The sequence below is a fragment of the Nerophis ophidion genome, unplaced genomic scaffold (genome assembly GCF_033978795.1).
Source record: "Nerophis ophidion isolate RoL-2023_Sa unplaced genomic scaffold, RoL_Noph_v1.0 HiC_scaffold_36, whole genome shotgun sequence".
NCBI classification, from domain to species: Eukaryota; Metazoa; Chordata; class Actinopteri; order Syngnathiformes; family Syngnathidae; genus Nerophis; species Nerophis ophidion.
This window is the reverse complement of record NW_026906958.1, coordinates 985736-1005630: the sequence shown is the minus strand read 5'-3', so window position 1 is coordinate 1005630 and position 19895 is coordinate 985736. Positions and strand designations below refer to the sequence as shown.

General features: G+C 44.3%; 1 protein-coding gene across 2 annotated transcripts in view; it reads left to right on the top strand.

Annotated features, from left to right (window-relative positions):
- Positions 1 to 19895, top strand: part of LOC133546686 (gastrula zinc finger protein XlCGF57.1-like) — a 54514-nt gene that overhangs the window by 28629 nt on the left and 5990 nt on the right. Inside the window, exon 1 of one of the 2 annotated variants that reach the window (XM_061892485.1) lies at positions 9879 to 10302. The exons of the other annotated variant lie outside the window; for it this stretch is intronic. Coding sequence (XP_061748469.1) covers positions 10116 to 10302 — 187 coding nt within the window. The 5' untranslated portion in view covers positions 9879 to 10115. Of the gene's footprint in view, positions 1 to 9878; positions 10303 to 19895 lie in introns of those variants that run through there. 2 annotated transcript variants of the gene reach the window in all.

The window sequence follows — 19895 nt, the reverse complement described above, 5'->3', positions numbered from 1 at the left end:
TCACACTTGAGCTTAACTAAGCGATTGTTGATCAAATCCGCGTCTCTTTGTTAGCGGCTAACAAGCTAAGCTAACTAGCATGCTAAGCTAATTGGCGCGCTCAAACAACTATTAAGCTAAGCAGGCCTAATAATCTCCAAATTTGGCTGAGACGAGTGGAGTTTACCCTGACACGGAAGATGAATAAAGTGTAGTTAGTAGCGATGTGAGGAGATGTGCCGAGGCTTAGAAGCGTGTGTGGAGAAAAGGAGGACTTTGAGGCAAAGCGCATGTCTTCCAAGCATGCGTCCGTAGGGGCGGGGCCAAAGAGTCATAGTTGTGATGTTTTGAGCTAGGGAGTTTAAGAACTACACTACCCAGCATGCAACAGTAGTGAGGAGCATGCGCGGTAGCCCCGTGAAGTGGTGTCGTATGTCGTCATGCGGACAGCTAGAATGTGGTTATGAGCACGCTGTGTGAGTCAACGTTGAACACGCCTCGTCTGCATTTATTACAATTAGACAGACAACACAATAAGTGCATTAAAAACCGTACTAGTTAATTATTCTCATACATACATGATTTAAAGTAAAATACGGTTTATATATTTGAAATATCATTTTTGATTGATTGATTGATTGATACTTGTATTAGTAGATTGCACAGTACAGTACATATTCCGTACAATTGACCACTAAATGGTAACACCCCAATAAGTTTTTCAACTTGTTTAAGTCGGGGTCCATGTTAATCAATTCATGGTACAAATATATACTATCAGCATAATACAGTCATCACACATGTTAATCATCATAGTATATACATTGAATTAATTACATTATTTACAATCTGGGGGTGGGATGAGGAGCTTTGGTTGATATCAGTACTTCAGTCATCAACAATTGCATCAACAGAGAAATGTGGACATTGAAACAGTGTAGGTCTTACAGTAGGATATGTACAGCCAGCAGAGAACATAGTGAGTTCACATAGCATAAGAACAAGTATATACATTAGAAGAACATTTGATTATTTACATTAGGTTATTTATAATCCGGGGAGATGGGATGTGAATGGAGGAGGGTATTAGGAAAGGGTTGAAGTTGCCTGGAGGTGTTGTTTTAGAGCGGTTTTGAAGGAGGATAGAGATGCACTTACTTTTATACCTGTTGGGAGTGCATTCCACATTGATGTGGCATAGAAAGAGAATGAGTTAAGACCTTTGTTAGATCGGAATCTGGGTTTAACGTGGTTTGTGGAGCTCCCCCTGGTGTTGTGGTTATGGCGGTCAGGAAGTAGTTGGACATGTACTTCGGTATCAGGGAGGTGTCGCGGATTTTATAGACTAGGCTCAGTGCAAGTTGTTTTACTCTGTCCTCCACCCTGAGCCAGCCCACTTTGGAGAAGTGGGTTGGAGTGAGGTGTGATCTGGGGTGGAGGTCTAAAAGTGACCGGACTAGCTTGTTCTGGGATGTCCGGAGTCTAGATTTGAGAGTTTTGGAGGTGCTGGAGTACCAGAAGGTGCAAGCGTAATCAAAAAAGGGTTGAATGAGAGTTCCCGCTAGAATCTTCAAGGTGCTTTTGTTGACCAGAGAGGACATTCTGTAGAGGAATCTCGTTCTTTGGTTGACCTTTTTGATTACCTTGGTTGCCATTTTATCACAGGAATGATTAGCCTCTAGAATGGAACCTAGGTAGGTGATCTCATCTTTCCTGGTGATAACGATGTCACCCACTTTTGTTGCCATGTGTTGTTGTTTGTGGTTACCCGTAGGAAGAACTATGTCGAGCTGCATGAATAAGTTGGCTTTAATTAAGTCTTCAGCAGGACAGCAATTGTACGTACGCTCTAGAGATGCGCGGTTTGCGGTCACAACCGCGGAGTCCGCGGATAAACCGCGGGTCGGGCGGGTGACATGACGAAAAAGTAGATTTTAAATAGATTCGGGCGGGTGGCGATTGAACCAATTCGGAAATATATATTGGAATAATCCCAGGAATGTAGGCTCAAAAAAACTTCTTCGTTTGTCTTGTCTTTATTGCACAAGATGTAATACAACCACACAACAGCTCTCATGTCTCTAACGCTTTTCCCTGGACAACGCGAACTCTCACTTCCTGTCGAAAACGTCACTTCTCTATCTCTCCCGGAAGTCCCGCCCCCCAGCCAAAGTCATTGTTTAACACCTCGTAGCCAGCCGCTACATTATACATAGTTAAATGTTATGTTGAAGAGGTTCATTTAGCCTACTGACGTGTATTTATAAATGGTTGGTTTATATAGGCTAGTAGGTAAAGTGTTGTACCTGACAACTCTTGATGGTACAATCCATACATCACGTCACAGACAACGTCACGCTAACATCACGTGACACCTCTGATGAAGGCTGCAGAAGCAACGTAGCCCAAACTTGTCAGCTACAACACTTTACCTTACTAGCCTATAGAAATCAACCATTTATAAATAGTTAAATGTTGTTACCCACATATGAAAAACGAGCAGCACTCTTTGAAACAGTATGTGGGCATACTTTTATTTTGAAGTGTCTCGTTTGGTCTGTCGACGGATGTAAGGAAGCTACTTCCGGGTGTGGCCAATGAGGTATTTGTCATTTGTTGGTTTTTTACTTAGTAAAATGTTTGATCCACATGCTGTGCATGTTATTATTTTTACGTTTGTAACCTGCTTTATTTATTACAGTTTTCACGGTGAATTTGAAGGGAAAGTAAGCCTTTTAATAAATCAGTTCAAGAAAGCCATTGTGTCTGTGCTATTTGGAGGGAGTTACACTTTCTAACCTCACTAATGCCTTGCATCGTCTATATTAGATATATAACAACGGGCGGGTGGGTGTGGCTTTGATGAAATGTTGGTTCGGGTGGATTGCGGGTGGATGACGACTTTAGTGATGTGGTTGCGGGTGATATAATTGCCTATCCGCGCATCTCTAGTACGCACTGCATGAGAGGGTGGTAGTATCTGACTCCTCGATGTGCACACCCTGGTGGTGTGTTCTAGAATTACAACAAAAAAACAGTCATTTTACCAAATCATCTACATCCTTCCCTTTTAGTTCAGCGTCCTTAAAAAAAACAAAAGAAGATAAGTGAAATGAATATCCACATGCCCCTAAAACTGACCAACACGCCGGATTGTAGTCAGCTGGAGGCGTGTCTTACTGAAATTAAACAATGGATGTCCGCTAACTTTTTGCAACTCAACGCCAAAAAAACGGAAATGCTGATTATCGGTCCTGCTAGACACCGACCTCTTTTTAATAATACAACTTTAACATTTGACAACCAAACAATTAAACAAGGCGACTCTGTAAAGAATCTGGGTATTATCTTCGACCCAACTCTCTCCTTTGAGCCACACATTAAAAGCGTTACTAAAACGGCCTTCTTTCATGTCCGTAATACCGCTAAAATTCACTCCATTCTGTCCACTGAAGACGCTGAGATCATTATCCATGAGTTTGTTACGTCTCGCCTCGACTACTGTAACGTATTATTTTCGGGTCTCCCCATGTCTAGCATTAAAAGATTACAGTTGGTAGAAAATGCGGCTGCTAGACTTTTGACAAGAACAAGAAAGTTTGATCATATTACGCCTGTACTGTATATACCTTTATATACATATATACATACATATATACCTGTACTGGCTCACCTGCACTGGCTTCCTGTGCACTTAAGATGTGACTTTAAGGTTTTACTACTTACGTATAAAATACTACACGGTCTAGCTCCATCCTATCTTGCCGATTGTATTGTACCATATGTCCCGGCAAGAAATCTGCGTTAGAAAGACTCCGGCTTATTAGTGATTCCCAAAGCCCAAAAAAAGTCTGCGGGCTATAGAGCGTTTTCCGTTCGGGCTCCAGTACTCTGGAATGCCCTCCCGGTAACAGTTTGAGATGCCACCTCAGTAGAAGCATTTAAGTCTCACCTTAAAACTCATTTGTATACTCTAGCCTTTAAATAGACTCCCTTTTTAGACCAGTTGATCAGCCGTTTATTTTCTTTTTCTCCTATGTCCCACTCTCCCTTGTGGAGGGGGTCCGGTCCGATCCGGTGGCCATGGATGACGTACTGGCTCTCCAGACCCAGGATGAACCGCTCATCCAGAGTCGGGACCCAGGATGGACCGCCCGCCTGTGTTTCGGCTTGGGACATCCCTGCGCTGCTGATCCGCCTCCGCTTGGGATGGTTTCCTGCTGTGAACAGGACTCTTGCTGCTGTGTTGGATCCGCTCTGGACAGGACTCTCGCGGCTGTGTTGGATCCATTATGGATTGAACTTTCACAGTATCATGTTAGACCCGCTCGACATCCATTGCTTTCCTCCTCTCCAAGGTTCTCATAGTCATCATTGTCCCCGACGTCCCACTGGGTGTGAGTTTTCCTTGCCCTTATGTGGGCCTACCGAGGATGTCGTAGTGGTTTGTGTTGTGGTTTGTGCAGCCCTTTGAGACACTAGTGATTTAGGGCTATATAAGTAAACATTGATTGATTGATTGATATGTAACTGAGATCAAATCTCTTAACTGTGTAGGGTGAATACAAACAATTCACCATCTCTATGGAATATCTAAACAAATCATAGAACAGCTAGAAAAATACTATCTCAAAATAAATCACACGTGCATTTTTCTTTTCTTACTGCACATACTTTGGATTGGGTCTGCAAACTCGACCTGCACGTGTTGTGTAAGCTGTGTCAGTCTGCGTCGTGAATCTGGGTCGAATTGGTGATGTACTTTCCGTTTGCCTAATCACTGTCTTTTCTCTCAGTGGTGTGGGAGGGACCAAGTCCACCATGGTATGTCTACCATCCTGAGAGTCTGCTTCGCCGTTCTGGAACGGTGTTGGTGGTTGTTCTTGAACCGGGACGATGTGGCGACGATTCCTCCTGTATCTTCTCCCATCGGACTGGATGATGTAGGAACGTGGCTCTTCGCACGACTTTTCCACTATTCCAAGTCGGTCATGTCCAGCAGGAGTCTGCATACGGATCACTTGCCCTTCTGCCAAGGGAGTCAGTGGGCCACTTGATTTGTCGTAGTGACATTTCACCGTAGTTCTCTTGTCGACTAGTCGAGCGTGTACTTGTGTTGAGTCTTTTTCTGTTGGATGTAGTAGTCTGGTACACACTGGGATAGCTGCACGCGTTTGTCTTGATATTAAACGTTCGGCAGGGGAACCAAGGTCTGCATCTCGGGGAATGTTTCTGAGGTTCAGGAGGTTTAGGAAGACATCAGTTTTGTCCCGGTGGGATTTTCTCCATCAGTTGCTTGTCACTCCTGACAGCTCTTTCCGCAAGTCCATTCGACTTGGGAAACTCTGGGCTACTGGTGGTGTGGATGAAGTCCCGCTCCTCAGCAAATTTCCTGAATTGCTCACACTTGTACTGTCTTACATTATCAGATAGCAGTGTGTGTGGTGTACCGTGCACTGAAAAATGTTATTTTCATTTTGGAAATTACAGCTGTCGCTGTGATGTTTTGTAGAAGGTCAATTTCAAACCATCCAGAATAGGAATCAACTATCACCTGGTAGTGTTGTCCACGCCATTCAAAAATGTCTGTAGCAACTGTGGACCACGGAAGGTCTGGAACTGGATCGAGATGAAGTGGTTCTTTCTGCTGATGTGGTTTTGTGCTGTTGCACACTGTGCAAAAAAGTAGTTCTTTAGTGATGTCTCGTGACATTGATGGCCAAAAGATGATACCTCTTGCTCTGCGTTTGGTTGCTTCAATGCCTGGGTGACCTTTGTGTACAATCTTAATGTACTCTTTTTGTAGTGACGTTGGAATGACTGCTTTCTGCCTTTTCATGACAATTCCATCTTCCACAGTGAGTTCGTCTCTGTAGGGGAAGAACACTTCAATGGCAGGCTGCAGCTGAGTCTTTCTGGCAAGCCATCCACGCTGGATAACTACACTGAGTCTGCATTACTTCAACCTCCTCCATGTGCTTCTTGAGCTCTTCCAGGCGGGCTGTAGAAATGTAGCTCACAGACATGACGTCGAAAGAACTACTGTCAGATGGGCTCTCACTGTCTGTTGCATTAGGGGCTCTTGAAAGAGTGTCAGCCAAGTACATGTGCTTTCCTTTTTTGTAGATTAGGCTTATGTCATAGCTTTGCAAGCGTAGCAGCATCTGCTGAAGACGGGCCGGGGCATTGTGAATTGGTTTCTTCAAGATAGTCCCCAACGGTTGGTGGTCAGTTTCTACTATGGTGGCTTTGCCATACACATAGTCTCTGAACTTGGTGCATGCAAACACAACAGCTAGTAGCTCCTTCTCAATTTGAGGGTATTGACTTTCTGTTTCTGTAAGGGTGCGGGATGCAAAGGCTACTGGCCTTCCATTTTACATGAGGCAGCTCCTAGTCCAAAGCATGAGGCGTCACAGGTCAGCCTGACTGGCTCTTTGACATCTTAGTAGGCCAATACTGGTGGAAAGGAGAGACATGCTTTCAGGCGGTCGAAAGCATCTTGGTGTTGCTGGAACCAGCACCATGCGGTCTCTTTGTGAGTCAGCTTCCTCAGTGGCGTTGGGATGTCACTGAGGTTTGGAATGTGCTTGCCAAGATAGTTAACCATTCCCAGGAAACGTAGAAGTGAAGTGACATCTGTGGGGACTGGCATGTCTGTGATAGCAGCAGTTTTGGAGGGGTCAGCTTTCAAACCTTTACTTGTGAAGATATGACCAACGTAGCATACTTGGTCAAGTCGAAATTTGCATTTCTGCGGGTTGAGTTTGAGGTTTATTTCCTTCACACGTTCTAGCACCTTTTTTAGGTTGGCGTCATGCTCCGCCACATCACGGCCTCCGATGATGATGTCATCGACAATGACTGAGCATGGATATCCAGCAAAAAACTGATCCATTGTGCGCTGGAATACTTCGCTTGCTGAGTTAATGCGAAGGAATCTGTAACGTCCAAAAGGAGTACTGAATGTTGTCTTCATTGAGGACTTCTTGTCCAGGCGGATCTGCCAGAATGAATTTTTTGCATCTAGCACTGAAAACATTTGTGCTGCTACCTCCTCCACACTTCTCATGGGGTGGTGGGGCCGTTTTAGTGCTTCATTTAAAGGCCTACTGAAAGCCACTACTACCCACCATGCAGTCTGATAGTTTATATATCAATGATGAAATATTAACATTGCAACACATGGCAATACGGCCTTTTTAGTTTACTAAATTGCAATTTTAAATTTCCCGGGAGTTTCGTCTTCGAAACGTTGTGTAATGATGACGTGTACGCAAGACGTCACAGGTTTTTAGGAAGTATGAGCGCTGCACACACACACAGCTAAAAGTCGTCTGCTTTAACAGCATAACTATACAGTTTTTTTGAAAATCTGTGTTGCTGAATTTTTTGCAATTTGTTCAATTAATATTGAAGAAGTCACAGTAGAAAGATGGAGTTGGGAAGCTTTAGCTTTTAGCCACACAAACACACAGTGATTCATTGTTTAAAATTCCTGGAGGTGAAACTTTCCTATGGATCAGAGCGCGGTCAAGAGAACATGGATCCCGACCACACGTCAACCAGCAGGTTTCGGTGAGAAAATTGTGGTTAAAAAGTCAGTTCTTACCGGAGAAAAGCTGAGCTTGTGCCATCCATAGCTGCCGTCAACTCCCCTGAGACACTGCGCGTCAAGACAGTCGTGGAGACACACTTCCGACTATCAGGTACTATTTAACTCACTAAAACACTAGCAACACAATAGAAAGATAAGGGATTTCCTAGAATTAACCTAGTAAATATGTCAAAAAACTTCGGAATCCGTCCCAATGCAATCACATTTTTTTTTTTTTACTTTTTTTAAATTATTTTTTTCTAGTCCATCGCTATCAATATCCTCAAACACGAATCTTTCATCCTCGCTCAAATTAATGGGAAAATTGTTGTTTTCTCTGTCCGAATAGCACTTTTTGTTGGAGGCTCCCATTAAAAACAATGTGAATATGTGAGGAGCCATCAAACATGTGACGTCATCGTCTGCGACTTCTGGCATTTCTCTTAGCACCGAAAGTTGCAAAATTTATCGTGGATGATCACTACTAAATCCTTTCAGCAAATATATGGCAATATCGCGAAATGATCAAGTATGACACATAGATTGGACCTGCTATCCCCGTTTAAATAAGAAAATCTCATTTCAGTAGGCCTTTAAATCTTTGGGGTTGATGCACAATCTGATTTCTGATTTGACTTTTGTGTGCCCAGCGACCATGGATGACACCCAAGCTGTTGGTTCGGTGACTGAAGTAATAACGTCTATGCTTTCCATGCGTTTAAGTTCAGCTTTCACACAGTCTTGCATCGCTACTGGGATGCGGTGGGCCGGCCTAACAACTGGCGGCACATTGGGGTCCACTGTCATTGTGTAAACAACTGGTAGTTCTCCGAGCTCTTCACTGAAAATATCTTGGTATTGTGTGAGGATCCGTGCGCTGAACTCTCCAGTGTTCTCTGTGGTGACATGGTGCACATCGGGACTCAACTCGACTAGCCCCGTACGCAGGCATGCACGGAAGCCCAACAGTGATGTCACATTCTATCCACTGTGAAAAATGGCAGTAAGTGGCGCTGTCCCTTTAAAAAGCATGTCAGCGTAGCTTCACCTTGTGTCTCCATTTTGGCTCCTCTGTAAGCCACCAAATTTGTGCTTCTGTGTTGTTTGGCGAGTTTCACGCCGCTGTTTACTCTATTGAAAGTCTTCAGTGACATTACATTGCATTTAGCACCTGTATCCACTTTCATTTCGGTCGGCATGTCGTTTATGCACACTGTGACAAATCCTTCATCTTGGTCTCTTTGTTGTGGATTTACAGAGTCAATGCAATTTTCTATTTCCAAGCCATCCACGTAGAATGTGTCATTTTCACTTTGGCTGTGTTGATCCACTGTCACATCATGCACAGACTGTCCATAGCACTTGTTTGTGGTAAACTTGGACTGACTCTGTGGCTTTGACTTGCAGCATTTTTTGTACAGATTTTGTTTCTTGCAGCTGTTTTCATGTTGTAATTCTCGAACACACCACCAGGGTGTGCACATCGAGGAGTCAGTTACTACCACCCTCTCATGCAGTGCGTATGTACAATTACTGTCCTGCTGAAGTCTTAATTAAAGCCAACTTATTCATGCAGCTCGGCACAGTTCTTCCTACGGGTAACCACAAACAACAACAAAACTGTCATTTCACCAAATGATCTACACTGTCCATTTTAAATTTTCAAAACAAAGACATACAACTTATTTCCGTAAAAATATTCAAATATTTAACAATGTATTGAAACAACAGTAGCATAAGGGAAGAAAAAAAGAAACAAGATAAATATTACACTCATGATATTATTTTTGTCTTTGATGATCATTTGTTTTATAATGTATTTTAGAATGTGGGAGGTTTTCATGTTCTTTTTAAATTTCAATTGGCATTACATATATTATATCTATACATCTATATCTGGCAGCACGGTGGAAAAGGGGTTAGTGCGTCTGTGTCACAATACGAAAGTCCTGAGTAGTCAGGGTTCAATCCCGGGCTCGGGATTTTTCTGTGTGGAGTTTGCATGTCCTCCCTATGTAGCAGATTTGAGCGTTATGGAGCTATTACCATTGCAGTACAACGTCTTCATTGTTTTGCAGAAAAAAATTGCCGAAGCCAAATGTGTCAAGTGTCTTGAAGATACTATCATGTGACAATAGTCTCTGTGTTTTCTCCTCCGCCACTCGGCTGTGACGTCATTCCCAGCTTCTGGCGTAAACGAAAGGCGGCAGAACAGAGCAGTACTGTCTTGTAACGTCAAGTGTGCTAACTGTCGTGAAAGCACATTGACAGAAAGCCGTTATCCTTTACGTTAATAAGTCAGTCTTATTATTTGATCTACAGTTTGAAATATTTTCGTCGTATAAAATACAAATTTGATTCTTTAGTTAAGGATAAAGTGGTCTCGATGCGCTAGAAGCACTGTGCCGCTTCTCGTGCTATCTTTGCTTGTTAGTTAGCTTAGCTCGCTAGTTAGCTTAGCTTGTTAGCTGCTAACAGAAGACACAGAAGTTATCAACACATCGCTAAATAGAGATCAAGTGGTTGTGATTGTGTGAAAATGTCTACATTACAAATGTTGAGAGCGTTGGTGGATCAGCGACTAACTGCTGCCGTTGAAGAAATATTTGTAGTGTTAGAAAGAACGATAGCAGAATACGAGGCGGAACTTTCTAGAACAAAAGAGGAAAACTATCAAATACTGGACGCTGTTTTCAAGAAACATCAAGTTGTGTTACACAGAACAGGTTTGTTTGCTTCCTACTCTCAAATGTTTACTAACTTTATATTTGATTGTTAACAAGAAATGGACATTTGGTATGATTGAAGTGAATGGAGTAGCCTTGTCAAGTGAAAGTAAACAATCTGGCATGCAGATGAAAGAAGATTCATGGAACAGAGTATTGTAACTAAAGAAGAACATGGATAATCAACAGAAAACATTCCTAAGTTTTGTTGCAGAGGTAGTCAGCAAATCAATACAACAGCTAAAATTAAAGTGTCCGTTTGCAAATTGCTTAAAGTTAGTTTTTTTCTTACAAAAAAATATAACTCGATCGTCACCAGCTTGCTTATGTTACTATTAGTGGTTTAACAGAACGTATACATATTTTTAAATGTCCATTTTTTTCCACAATTACTAACTGAGATAGGTTCCAGCGACCCCGAAGGGGACAAGTGGTACAAAATGGATGGATAATTAAATTGAATAAAACTGGTTAGGAATTAGTTTGGCGTTCATGCTTGTCACTTACTGCTGTCTCGTACACACACTGGGAGCGTGTGCACGTACACAGAAACAGTCCGAGAGAAGCAACTAACACTTTGCAGTCATGTTGTTGTTGTCCTGATAGAATATACATTCAATGATATGGGATGTACGCCTTGCTTTTTTGCTAGCAAATGTTTTCATTTAGTACTATAAACATTTGGTGGCACAGTAAAAAATTAAAAGTAATACGAAGTGTTCTATATAACAATTATAATATCAGCACTCAAACAACAATATACAGTAACACACATGTGCACTCATACTAATAAGACCTCATTCAGCTTTTTATAGCCAAGTAATACTATAAAAGTATAGTCCACTAGCATGTATCAGTAACATAACATGACTGACAGCACATGCATGTCCATTACTGATCATAATGCCACGCATACACATGCCAGAATGAGAAGTGACACTGATAGGTTTTCAATGGAGTCAGTCCCCAGGAACGGTGATTTGTTTAAATTAGGTAAAAAATCAGATAATGTTAACACAATGTCTAAAAGGCAAACATTTATTCATGAAAGCAGAATATGGCTTTTAGCACAAAATGATGTAACTCCACACATGCAAAACATGTGCACGCACATTAGCTTTGTGTGTTGATCTAACGCAGGGGTCGGCAACCTTCAGCATACAAAGAGCCATTTTAGCCTGTTTCCCCCAAATAAAACCCACCTAGAGCCACAAACTCTTGTTAGATTCCTAAAATGACGATAACACCACTTATAGTTTTGTTACACTTATGACATCAAACATGTATTTGATTTATTTCTGGGTATAACAAAGCAAATCATCAAATTATTTTGAACATTAGAAACAAAATACACTCTTCTTTCCCTTATTAATGAATACAAAAATAAAAATCAACTCATTCCAACATTCTGAAAGCATACAACTACAGCATATTTATTTGACTAAAAATTGAAAACAACTACCTAGTCATCAATAAAAACAGCAAATTTATAAAAATGTAAGTAAATAAAATATCTATCTTTGTTGATCCGTCCATTGCTAGGGGTTGACCGCTAAAAACAATTTAATTGCATGGCAGCAAGAGATGTCGCATAAGGGCTGTGACATACATTTACATCCACAATATATTCACATGGGTTTTATTTTCCTATGACAAGATCCCAGAACTCTCCAAAATAACAACTGTTGAATTAAAATAAACTAACTAAATAAAATGAAATATAATAGATCAAGTAACCATTATTTGTTGACATTCGGTTTCAAAGCCAAAGGGAGCCACGACGGAGGCATGAAAGAACCTCATGTGGCTCCAGAGCCGCAGGTTGCAGACCCCTGATCTAACGCCAGCTATCATTGAATATAGATACAATATAATCAGAATTTGTGGGGAATATAGACACTAAAATGTTCTGTTAAACCACTAATGGTAACAAAACATGTCCTTTGGTGGTCTTAATTTTTTTGTTGGAAAAATGTAAGAGCACAATTTGCAAACAGTTGAGTCTCTTTTAAAATTATGAACTTATTTCTAACCTGCCTGAATAAGTGACATTTCTTATTATTATAATCACATGACAGCATTAATTTCCATGAGATTGTTTTCTACTAATAGTGTTTTAGACCACTTACAATGACAGTAACAAAAAATATATGTTTTTCATGAGCTGTGTACTAGTATTGTATGTCTGGGTAGGGGTCCTGCTTTGGAAACAAATTGTACCCTTTCAGGTTTGGCATCTAGTTCCCGCTAAAACATTCACATGTTGCACAATGAGATGTAAGCATGGGATCATGTGTACTGTACATTCCTGTAACTTTGTGATTGTATAATATATATTTGTATAAGTATTTCTTTAAAATAACAGCATTTCTTGATTATCCATCCATCCATCCATTTTCTACCGCTTATTCCCTTTCGGAGTCGCGGGGGGCGCTGGCGCCTATCTCAGCTACAATCGGGCGGAAGGCGGGGTACACCCCGGACAAGTCGCCACCTCATCACAGGGCCAACACAGAAAGACAGACAACATTCACACACTAGGGACCATTTAGTGTTGCCAATCAACCTATCCCCAGGTGCATGTCTTTGGAAGTGGGAGGAAGCTGGAGTACCCGGAGGGAACCCACGCATTCACGGGGAGAACATGCAAACTCCACACAGAAAGATCCCAAGCCTGGATTTGAACCCAGGACTGCAGGACCTTCGTATTGTGAGGCAGACGCACTAACCCCTCTGCCACCGTGAAGCCCCATTTCTTGATTAATATTTATAAATTAGGATTCTTAATAAATGACACTAGAATAAGCACACATTTGATTGTTATAGCTTTTTGTGTGTCTGTAAAGGCATGACTGGCTAAGTGCCATTAGTGCATGTGTTGGTGCACGTGGGAAAGTGCGAGCGGCTGCTATTGAAATGACAAACTTGGTTTTGGTCTGGTTTGTGCGGCAGAAAATGTCCAATTTTGCTAGATAGGAACTTTTTTACCAATGTTTTGGTCACGTGTTTGTGGCCGACAAAAATTTAGCTCAATAAAGGCATCGCTGGAATTCATGTCCTCCTTCGAGCGTTTCGACAGACGTTCCAATAATTGAACGGTGATGATGAAAACGTTTTTCTCTGTTGTGGCCGTCAGTTACATTGAAAATTGTTATGCGCTTATTTTTTAGTTAGATTTTGGAGTGGCATAGATTTGCCGTGTGCAGAGGACACATTAGCAGTGCGCAATTGCACAGGATTAGAGAGAACGTTGATTGGAAGCACAAAATATGAACTGCAGATTTCTGCTGAGCAGCAATAACAGATTTGATCTTTTTCTTTTGTGGCATTTTTGTGTTCTCTTTCCATGCATTTTGACTCACCAGAAGCAGCATGTATGCGCAGGCGTCGTTTGAGCAACAAAGAAAGACATTCATAGTATTTTTTATTGCTCGCCAACGGACTATATTTCTTTACCGCACGCGGTCCCCTTAAAGTTAAAACCCCATCTGTAACGTCTCGCTGGCATCGTGGTGAAGTTGTTCTGTCGTGGGTGCAGCGGAGGATGGAACACAGCGTGAACCAAAGACACTGGCACAAAGGCACTAACAAAAACCAACAGAACTAGCGTGGGAGCTAGAATGAACAAAAAGCGCTGGTATGTAAACTAGGGACAAGCAGACAAACAAAATAGCATGGACGCTAATCTAATAACAAAAGTATTTTCTCAACATGCGGGAATGCGACTTCATCTGTTGCGTATAGCAAACTACAGTCCGAGAGCGAATGTCCAACAAAAGCGGTCTTAAATAAGGAGATAAATCCGGGGCAGGTGTGCGTGATCACACGGGAAGCAGGTGACACAAATGCGTTGCTAGGACAACAGAAACAAACCAGGAAGTGCCACCGGGACCTAAGAGAGCCAAATACAACACAGGATGATAACAAAACAGAAACAAAACCAGAGTATGACATGGTCCAAGACGTGGACCATGACACCATGGACATGAATGAGCACAACGATGAGCATTGGAAACATAACTTTATTGAAGTATTTTCAGTTGTGAAGTGAAGTGAATTATATTTATATAGCGCTTTTCTCTATTGACTCAAAGCACTTTACATTGTGAAACCCAATATCTAAGTTACATTTAAACCAGTGTGGGTGGCACTGGGAGCAGGTGGGTAAAGTGTCTTGCCCAAGGACACAACGGCAGTGACTAGGATGGGGGAAGCGGGAATCGAACCTGCAACCCCCAAGTTGCTGGCACGGTCGCTCTACCAACCGAGCTATGCCGCCCCAGTTGTTGAACTGAAATCCACAGTGACTGGCTAATTGTTTGAGTAGAAGCTAAGCGAGAAGGGTAATGCTGTGTACACATTAGGGTTGTCCCGATCCAATATTTGGATCGGATCAGCCGCCAGTATTTGCCAAAAAATGCATATCGGCAAGGCATGGGAAAATGCCGATCCAGATCCAGTTTTTTTAAAAACTCTGGTCCGCGTTTTCCAACGCACCGATTTAAATAATACATTCCACTCTTCTGCTGCTCCCTAAACTCTGTTCTGCATATTCCAGAACACTTTCAAAACTTCACAGGTCTGTGTTCTAACCGTTAAGACGGACGTGTGAATTAAAAGTTACGGTAAAAATGTCAGCTGTGTGGGATTATTTTACCCTACAAAACATGCCACAATAAATTGGCATAAACTTTATTGTGGCAACATAAACGCAACATAACAAATACCCAGAATCCCAATCTTCCATGACTCTTTCAGGCTATATTTTACACCCCGCTAGGACCAAACCCCGCCCCCCCCCCTCCATGCGTCTGTTGAGGTGGGCGGAGTTGGGGGCGCGGACGTGTATAATATAGCCTTAAAGAGTCATAGATGCAAAAGTTTCTGGGTAATTGTTATGTTGCGTTTATGTTGTGTTACTGTGAGGATGTTCTCCCGAAATGTGTTTGTCATTCTTGTTTGGTGTGGGTTCATAGTGTGGCGCATATTAGTAAGAGTGTTAAAGTTGTTTATATCACAACCTTCAGTGTAACCTATATGACTGTTGACTATATCCCTTGCAATCTCGTACGTGTGACGATGGGAGCAGCAAGATGCATGCTTCTGGCCGGCACGAAGATAACATGGTGTAAAGGCGGGTGATGACATATTGTAGAGGACGTTAAAAGTAAAGCTGTCACGGCACGCCCTCACTATTGTAGTCCGAGTGAAAGTCCGAGAATGATAGCCCCGGGAGAGGCACCAAAATCCGGAAACCCCCCAAAACAATGACGGGGGGGAGGGGGTCGGTGATTATGCAGCTGAGCCATGTGCAGCTGAGCCTCATCAGAGTGGCCAAAGAGCTGCATGCGGCTCCGGAGCCGCGGGTTGCCGACCCCTGGTCTAGTATATAGAAAAGTGCAAAATAAATCTAACCCATTATTATTATTATTAATGATACTGCTATCTGTTGTTCCAGCTGACCAATTTAATTATGACACGGTGTGACATTCAGTTCAGCTGCTGCCACTACACGTTAAAATCAGCGCTAAATGATGACAAATAAGGAAGCAACACCACACAAAAGTTTGTTGCATAACAATATTTTATTTTCAAATTCACTCACAAGGTGTCATTTTGAAGTGAACACACTTTTCTCACGACGAGTCACGGCCATATTTTATCAACCGTCCTCCTGGCGATCCATTAAAAAAAGTTTAAGTTTAAGTTAAAGTAGCAATGATTGTCACACACACACTAGGTGTGTTGAAATGTGTTCTCTGCATTTGACCCATCCCCTTGACCCCCTGGGAAGTGAGGTGGAGGTGGGCAGCAGCGGTGCCGCGCCCGGGAATCATTTATGGTGATACAACCCCCAATTACAACCTTTGATGCTGAGTGCCAAGAAGGGAGGTAATGGGTCACATTTTTTTATAGTCTTTGGTATGACCTCCTCTCTGAGCTGCCACCTTATCATGGTAGAGGAGTTTGAGTGTCCAAAAGATCCTAGGAGCTATGTTGTCCGGGGGCTTTATGCCCCCTGGTAGGGTCTCTCAAGGCAAGCAGGTCCTAGTTGAGGGATCAGACAAAGAGCAGCTCGAAGACCTCTGTGAAGAAGAAAAATCATGGACCCAGATTTCCCTCGCCCAGACTCAGGTCACCGGGGCCCCGCTCTGGAGCCAGGCCCGGAGGTGTGGCACGATGGCGAGCGCCTGGTGGCCGGGCCTGTTCCCATGGGCCCCGACCGGGCACAGCCCGAAGAGGCAATGTGGGTCACCCCTCCAATGGGCTCACCACCCATAGCAGGGGCTATAGAGGTCGAGTGCGATGTGAGCTGGGCGGCAGCCGAAGGCAGAGAACTTGGCGGTCCGATCCTCGGCTAAAGAAGCTCGCTCTCGGGACGTGGAACGTCACCTCACTGGGGGGAAGGAGCCTGAGCTAGTGCGTGAAGTGGAGAAGTTCCGGCTGGATATAGTCGGACTCACTTCGACGCACAGCAAGGGCTCTGGAACCACTTTTCTCGAGAGGGGATAGACTCTCTTCCACTCTGGCGTTGCCGGCATTGAGAGGCGACGGGCTGGGGTGGCAATTCTTGTTGCCCCCCGGCTCAAAGCCTGCACGTTGGAGTTCAACCCAGTGGGCGAAAGGGTAGACTTCCTCCGCTTTCGGGTGGGGGGGACAGGTCCTGACTGTTGTTTGTGCTTATGCACCAAACAGCAGTTCAGAGTACCCACCCTTTTTGGGTACACTCGAGGGTAAACTGGAAAGTGCACCCCCCGGGTGATTCCCTTGTCCTACTGGGAGACTTCACTGTCATGTTGGCAACGACAATGAAACCTGGAGAGGCGTGATTGGGAAGAATGGCCGCCCGGATCTCAACCCGAGTGGTGTTTTGTTATTGGACTTTGTGCTCGTCACAGTTTGTCCATAAAAAACACCATGTTCAAACATAAGGGGTGTCCATATGTGCACTTGGCACCAGGACACCCTAGGCCGCAGTTCCATGGTCGACTTTGTAGTTGTGTCATCGGATTTGCGGCCTTATGTTTTGGACACTCAGGTGAAGAGAGAGGCGGAGCTTTCTACCGATCACCACCTGGTGGGGAGTTGGCTGCGATGGTGGGGGAGGATGCCGGACAGACCTGGCAGACCCAAGCGCATTGTGAGGGTCTGCTGGGAACGTCTGGCAGTCTCCTGTCAGAGAAAGTTTCAATTCCCACCTCCGGAAGAAATTTGAACATGTCACGAGGGAGGTGCTGGACATTGAGTCCGAGTGGACCATGTTCCGCACCTCTATTGCGGAGGCGGCTGATTGGAGCTGTGGCCACAAGGTAGTTGGTGCTTGTCGCGGCGGTAATCCCAGAACCTGTTGGTGGACACCAGCAGTGAGGGATGCCGTCAAGCTGAAGAAGGAGACCTATCGAGTTATTTTGGCTCATAGGACTCCGGAGGCAGTGGACAGGTACCGACAGGCCAAGCGGTGTGCAGCTTCAGCGGTCGCGGAGGCAAAGACTCAAACATAGGAGAAGAAGCCATGGAAAACGACTTCCAGGCGGCTTTGAAGCGATTCTAGACCACCTTCAGCCGCCTCAGGAAGGGGAAGCAGTGCAATGTCAACACCGTGTATGGTACGGATCAGATCAGGGGCGGTACCTCTGGATTGGCAGACCGGGGTGGTGGTCCCTCTCTTTAAGAAGCGGGAGGACCGGAGGGTGTGTTCCAACTAACGTGGGATCACACTACTCAGCCTTCCCGGTAAGGTTTATTCAGGTGTACTGGAGAGGAGGCTACGCCGGATAGTCGAACCTCGGATTCAGGAGGAACACTGTGGTTTTCATCCTGGTCGTGGAACTGTGGACCAGCTTTATATGCTCGGCAGGGTCCTTGAGGGTGCATGGGAGTTTGCTCAACCAGTCTACATGTGCTTTGTGGACTTGGAGAAGGCATTCGACCGTGTCCCTTTGGGAAGTCCTGTGGGGAGTGCTCAAAGAGTATGGGGTATCGGACTGTCTTATTGTGGCGGTCCACTCTCTGTACGATCAGTGTCACAACATGGTCTGCATTGCCGGCAGTAAGTCAAACACATTTCCAGTGAGGGTTGGACTCCGTCAAGGCTGTCCTTTGTCAGCCATTCTGTTCATAACTTTTATGGAAATAATTTCTAGGCGCAGTCAAGGCGTTGAGGGGTTTCGGTTTGGTGGCCACAGGATTAGGTCTCTCCTTTTTGCAGATGATGTGGTCCTGATGGTTTCATCTGGCCAGGATCTTCAGCTTTCACTGGATCGGTTCGCAGCCGAGTGTGAAGCGACCGGAATGAGAATCAGCACTTCCAAGTCTGAGTCCATGGTTCTTGCCCGGAAAAGGGTGAAATGCCATCTCCGGGTTGGGGAGCAGTCCCTGCCCCAAGTGGAGGAGTTCAAGTACCTAGGAGTCTTGTTCACGAGTGAGGGAAGAGGGGATCGTGAAATCGACAGGCGGATCGGTGCGGCGTCTTCAGTAATGCGGACGTTGTACCGATCCGTTGTGGTGAGGAAGGAGCTGAGCCGGAAGGCAAAGCTCTCAATTTACCGGTCGATCTACGTTCGCATCCTCACCTATGGTCATGAGCTTTGGGTCATGACCAAAAGGACAAGATCACGGGTACAAGCGGCTGAAATGAGTTTCCTCCGCCGTGTGGCGGGTCTCTCCCTTAGAGATAGGGTGAGAAGCTCTGTCATCCGGGAGGAGTTCAAAGTAAAGCCGCTACTCCTCCCCATGGAGAGGAGCCAGATGAGGTGGTTCGGGCATCTGGTCAGGATTTAGGGCACGTCCAACCGGTAGGAGGCCACGGGGAAGACCCAGGACACGTTGGGAATACTATGTCTCCCGGCTGGCCTGGGAACGGCTCGGGATTCCCTTTGAAGAGCTGGACGAAGTGGCTGGGGAGAGGGAAGTCTGGGCTTCCCTGCTTAGGCTGCTGCCCCCGTGACTAGGGTTGGGTATCGAGTATCGATTGGAACCGGGACTAACTTTCAGATTCTCCCGGAATTGTTCAAAAGTTTAAATTTCGATTCCTAGTTTCGATACCCAGTCCGCCGACCGGAAACAAATGATATGTCCGCCGACCCGGAAGAAGAAGCCGCTGAACACCAACGAAGAAGCGCCCACCGCTGGAAGTGTTAGCATAGCCGAGCCTATGTAGCCGAGCGAGTCAGTCAAGCATGGATAGCGGGCGTCGGCGGTCGAAAGTGTGGCTTTATTTTACTAAAAAACATTTAAATATCGGACAAATGTAACACATGCGACAGGACTGTTTCTCCAAGTTCTCTGAACCTTTTGATGATTTTACGGACCGTAGATGGTAAAATCCCTAAATTCTTTGCAATAGCTCGTTGAGAAATGTTGTTCTAAAGCTTTTCGACAAATTGCTTACAAATTGGTGACCCTCACCCCATCCTTGTTTGTGAATTACTTAGCATTTCATGGAAGCTGCTTTTATACCCAATCATGGCACCCACCTGTTCCCAATTAGCCTGCACACCTGTGGGATGTTCCAAATAAGTGTTTGATGAGCATTCCTCAACTTTATCAGTATTTATTGCCACCTTTCCCAACTTCTTTGTCACGTGTTGCTG